The 5,000-nt window shown below is 36.9% G+C and overlaps 2 protein-coding genes across 2 annotated transcripts in view; one reads left to right on the top strand and one right to left on the bottom strand.

Moving 5' to 3' along the window:
* polr3b (polymerase (RNA) III (DNA directed) polypeptide B) overlaps positions 1–4,449 on the bottom strand; it is a 99,660-nt gene extending 95,211 nt beyond the window's left edge. The window contains exons 1-2 of the mRNA XM_061894246.1: positions 4,249–4,449; positions 3,873–3,905 (exon numbers count right to left, since the gene is read on the bottom strand). Coding sequence (XP_061750230.1) covers positions 3,873–3,905; positions 4,249–4,320 — 105 coding nt within the window. The 5' untranslated portion in view covers positions 4,321–4,449. The remainder of the gene's footprint in view (positions 1–3,872; positions 3,906–4,248) is intronic.
* Positions 1–5,000, top strand: part of LOC133549110 (galactose-specific lectin nattectin-like) — a 40,034-nt gene that overhangs the window by 13,060 nt on the left and 21,974 nt on the right. The gene's annotated exons all lie outside the window — the stretch shown is intronic.

Below are 5,000 nucleotides of genomic sequence, written 5' to 3' on the forward strand. Positions count from 1 at the left end.
TAGTCTTGGAATTAGATTGGTCACATATAGTCTTAGATTGGTCGTATCTAGTCTTAGACTTAGATTGGTTAGATCTATTCTTAGACTTAGATTGGTCACATCTAGTCTTAGACTTAGATTGGTCACATCTAGTCTTAGACTTAGATTGGTCACATCTTGTCTTAGATTGGTCACATCTTGTCTTAGACTTAGATTGGTCACATCTAGTCTTAGACTTAGATTGGTCACATCTAGTCTTAGACTTAGATTGGTCACATCTAGTCTTAGACTTAGATTGGTCACATCTTGTCTTAGATTGGTCACATCTTGTCTTAGACTTAGATTGGTCATATTTAGTCTTAGACTTAGTTGGTCACATCTAGTCTTAGACTTAGATTGGTTAGATCTAGTCTTAGACTTAGATTGGTCACATATTGTCTTAGATTGGTCACATCTTGTCTTAGATTGGTCACATCTTGTCTTAGATTGGTCACATCTTGTCTTAGACTTAGATTGGTTAGATCTAGTCTTACACTTAGATTGGTCACATCTTGTCTTAGATTGGTCACATCTTGTCTTAGATTGGTCACATCTTGTCTTAGATTGGTCACATCTTGTCTTAGACTTAGATTGGTTAGATCTAGTCTTACCCTTAGATTGGTCACATCTTGTCTTGGACTTAGATTGGTCACATATAGTCTTAGACTTAGATTCGAAAGAGCTAGTATTGGACTTAGATTGGTCACATCTAGTCTTAGACTTAGTTGGTCAGATTTAGTCTTGGACTTAGTTGGTCAAATTTAGTCTTGGACTTAGTTGGTCAAATTTAGTCTTGGACTTAGATTGGTCACACAGTCTCAGATTTAGATTGATTTAGACCTAGACTTAGATTGGTCACATATAGTCTTTGACTTAGATTGGTTAGATCTAGTCTTGGACATTGATTGGTCACATATAGTCTTAGACTTAGATTGGTTAGACCTCGTCTTGGACTTAGATTGGTCAGATCTAGTGTTGGACTTAGATTGGAAAGATATAGTGTTGGACTTAGATTGGAAAGATCTAGTGTTGGACTTAGATTTGAAAGATCTAGTGTTGGACTTAGATTTGAAAGATCTAGTGTTGGACTTAGATTGGAAAGATCTAGTGTTGGACTTAGATTGGAAAGATCTAGTGTTGGACTTAGATTGGAAAGATCTAGTGTTGGACTTAGATTGGAAAGATCTAGTGTTGGACTTAGATTGGAAAGATCTAGTGTTGGACTTAGATTGGAAAGATCTAGTCTTAGACCTACTTGGTCAAGTTTAGTCTTGGACTTAGATTGGTCACATCTAGTCTCAGATTTAGATTGGTCACATTTAGACCTAGACTTAAATTGGTCACATTTAGTATTAGACTTAGATTGGTTAGATCTAGTCTTGGACTTAGATTGGTTAGATCTAGTATTAGACTTAGACTGGTCACACCTAGTTTTAGGCTTAGATTGGTCACATCTAATCTTAGATTTAGATTGGTTAGATCTACTCTTGGACTTAGATTGGTCTCATGTAGTCTTAGACTTAGATTGGAAAGATCTAGTCTTGGACTTAGTTGGTCAAGTTTAGTCTTGGACTTAGATTGGTCACATCTAGTCTTAGTCATAGATTGGAAAAATCTAGTGTTGGACTTAAGATTGGTCACATTTAGTCTTAGACTTAGTTGGTCAGATTTAGTCTTGGACTTAGTTGGTCAGATTTAGTCTTGGACTTAGTTGGTCAAGTTTAGTCTTAGACTTAGTTGGTCAAGTTTAGTCTTAGACTTAGTTGGTCAAGTTTAGTCTTGGACTTAGTTGGTCAAGTTTAGTCTTGGACTTAGATTGGTCACATCTAGTCTTAGACTTAGATTGGAAAAATCTAGTGTTGGATTTAAGATTGGTCAGATTTAGTCTTGGACTTAGTTGGTCAAGATTAGTCTTGGACTTAGTTGGTCAAGATTAGTCTTGGACTTAGTTGGTCAAGATTAGTCTTGGACTTAGTTGGTCAAGATTAGTCTTGGACTTAGTTGGTCAAGATTAGTCTTGGACTTAGTTGGTCAAGATTAGTCTTGGACTTAGTTGGTCAAGATTAGTCTTGGACTTAGTTGGTCAAGATTAGTCTTGGACTTAGTTGGTCAAGATTAATCTTGGACTTAGTTGGTCAAGATTAGTCTTGGACTTAGTTGGTCATATTAGTCTTGGACTTAGTTGGTCAAGATTAGTCTTGGACTTAGTTGGTCAAGATTAGTCTTGGACTTAGTTGGTCAAGATTAGTCTTGGACTTAGTTGGTCAAGATTAGTCTTGGACTTAGTTGGTCAAGATTAGTCTTGGACTTAGTTGGTCAAGATTAGTCTTGGACTTAGATTGGTCACATGTAGTCTCAGATTTAGATTGATTTAGACCTAGACTTAGATTGGTCACATCTAGTCCCCTAGAGGGGGGTGCCCACATATGTGGTCCTCTCCAAGGGTCTCATAGTCCTCATTGTCACCGACATCCCACTGGGTGTGAGTTTTCCTTGCCCTTATGTGGGCCTACCGAGGATGTCGTAGTGGTTTGTGTTGTGGTTTGTGCAGCCCTTTGAGACAATAGTGATTTAGGGCTATATAAATGAACATTGATTGATTGATTGATAGTCTTAGATTGGTTTGATATAGTCTTAGACTTTGATTGGTCACATATAGTCTTAGACTTAAATTTGTTAGATCTAGTCTTGGACTTATATTGGTCACATCTAGTCTTGGACTTATATTGGTCACATCTAGTCTTGGACTTATATTGGTCACATCTAGTCTTGGACTTATATTGGTCACATCTAGTCTTGGACTTATATTGGTCACATCTAGTCTTGGACTTATATTGGTCACATCTAGTCTTGGACTTATATTGGTCACATCTAGTCTTGGACTTATATTGGTCACATCTAGTCTTAGACTTATATTGGTCACATCTAGTCTTGGACTTATATTGGTCACATCTAGTCTTGGACTTATATTGGTCACATCTAGTCTTGGACTTATATTGGTCACATCTAGTCTTGGACTTATATTGGTCACATCTAGTCTTGGACTTATATTGGTCACATCTAGTCTTGGACTTATATTGGTCACATCTAGTCTTGGACGTATATTGGTCACATCTAATCTTGGACTTATATTGGTCACATCTAGTCTTGGACTTATATTGGTCACATCTAGTCTTGGACTTATATTGGTCACATCTAGTCTTGGACTTATATTGGTCACATCTAGTCTTGGACTTATATTGGTCACATCTAGTCTTGGACTTATATTGGTCACATCTAGTTTTGGACTTATATTGGTCACATCTAGTCTTGGAGTTATATTGGTCACATCTAGTCTTGGACTTATATTGGTCACATCTAGTCTTGGACTTATATTGGTCACATCTAGTCTTGCACTTATATTGGTCACATCTAGTCTTGGACTTATATTGGTCACATCTAGTCTTGGACTTATATTGGTCACATCTAGTCTTGGACTTATATTGGTCACATCTAGTCTTGGACTTATATTGGTCACATCTAGTCTTGGACTTATATTGGTCACATCTAGTCTTGGACTTAGATTGGTTTAGATTGATTGATTGAAACTTGTATTAGTAGATTGCACAGTAGAGTACATATTCCGTACAATTGACCACTAAATGGTAACACCCGGATAGGTTTTCCAACTTGTTTAAGTCGGGGTCCAGGTTAGTCAATTCATGGAAACGTGTACCCCAACTTATGTTACCATGTAGTGGTCAATGTGTATTGTACTGTACTGCGCAATCTGCTAATAAAAGTTTCAATCAATTAAAAAAAAAAGGTTAAAAAAAAAGATTTGAATACACAAAGTAGACCCACGGGTTCGTTACCTTCAAGAAGGCAGGCAATAGTTTCCATTTATCCTGAGGAATTAAGCACAAAACAAAACGGTTGGGAGCATATACAACTTCAAAATAACAATGAATAAATTAATTTAAAAAATAATATATATATATATATATATATATATATATATATATATATATATATATATATATATTAAAAAAAAATCTTCCAAACGACCGGAAGCTGCATTCGTCTTCAGCTAAAGTGCGTAAACGAAGCAGATAATTTATTAATTACAATTATTAGCTGCATTTTAAAAAAAAATACACACAAGTTAGGCATTAACAAGAATGTCGCTAAAGTCGAGTTGTAGTTATTTTCTTTATGTTTTATTGTGTGTAGTCGCGGCGTTCAACCTACCGCTATGGTGTTGACAGGAGCCGCCAGTTCCTGCGGAGACATGTTACAAAACTCGCCTCCGAGGACCTCCATCTTGACTTTGGGTGCTGTTTTTAAAAGACTTTATTGTTAATTTAAGTATTTACGTCCAACATGTTGGTAATATTTAATTCGCTGTCAGGAGTCGGAGCAGCATGCGACTGTGCATGCGTTTCACCTTAAGAGCTCCGGAGGGAAACTTGGGTAGCAAATAAATAGTTCCGCTATTTAGAACGGTGTCTCCTGTCATGCTAAACACGAGGCCTACTGAAATGAGATTTTCTTATTTAAACGGGGATAGCAGGTACATTCTATGTGTCATACTTGATCATTTCGCGATATTGCCATATTTTCGCTGAAAGGATTTAGTAGAGAACATTGACGATAAAGTTCGCCACTTTTGGTCGCTAATAAAAAAGCCTTGCCTGTACCGGAAGTAGCAGATGATGTCCGCGTGACGTCACAGGTTGTGGAGCTCCTCACATCTGAACATTGTTTATAATCATGGCCACCCGCAGCTAGAGCGATTCAGACCGAGAAAGCGACAATTTTCCCATTAATTTGAGCGAGGATGAAAGATTCGTGGATGAGGATAGTTAGAGTGAATAAAGGACTAAAAAAAAATAGACTATACAGTGGGAGCGATTCAGATGTTATTAGACACATTTACTAGGATAATTCTGGAAAATCCCTTATCTGCTTATTGTGTTACTAGTGTTTTAGTGAGATTATAT

The sequence above is a fragment of the Nerophis ophidion genome, linkage group LG03 (assembly GCF_033978795.1).
Source record: "Nerophis ophidion isolate RoL-2023_Sa linkage group LG03, RoL_Noph_v1.0, whole genome shotgun sequence".
NCBI lineage: Eukaryota > Metazoa > Chordata > Actinopteri > Syngnathiformes > Syngnathidae > Nerophis > Nerophis ophidion.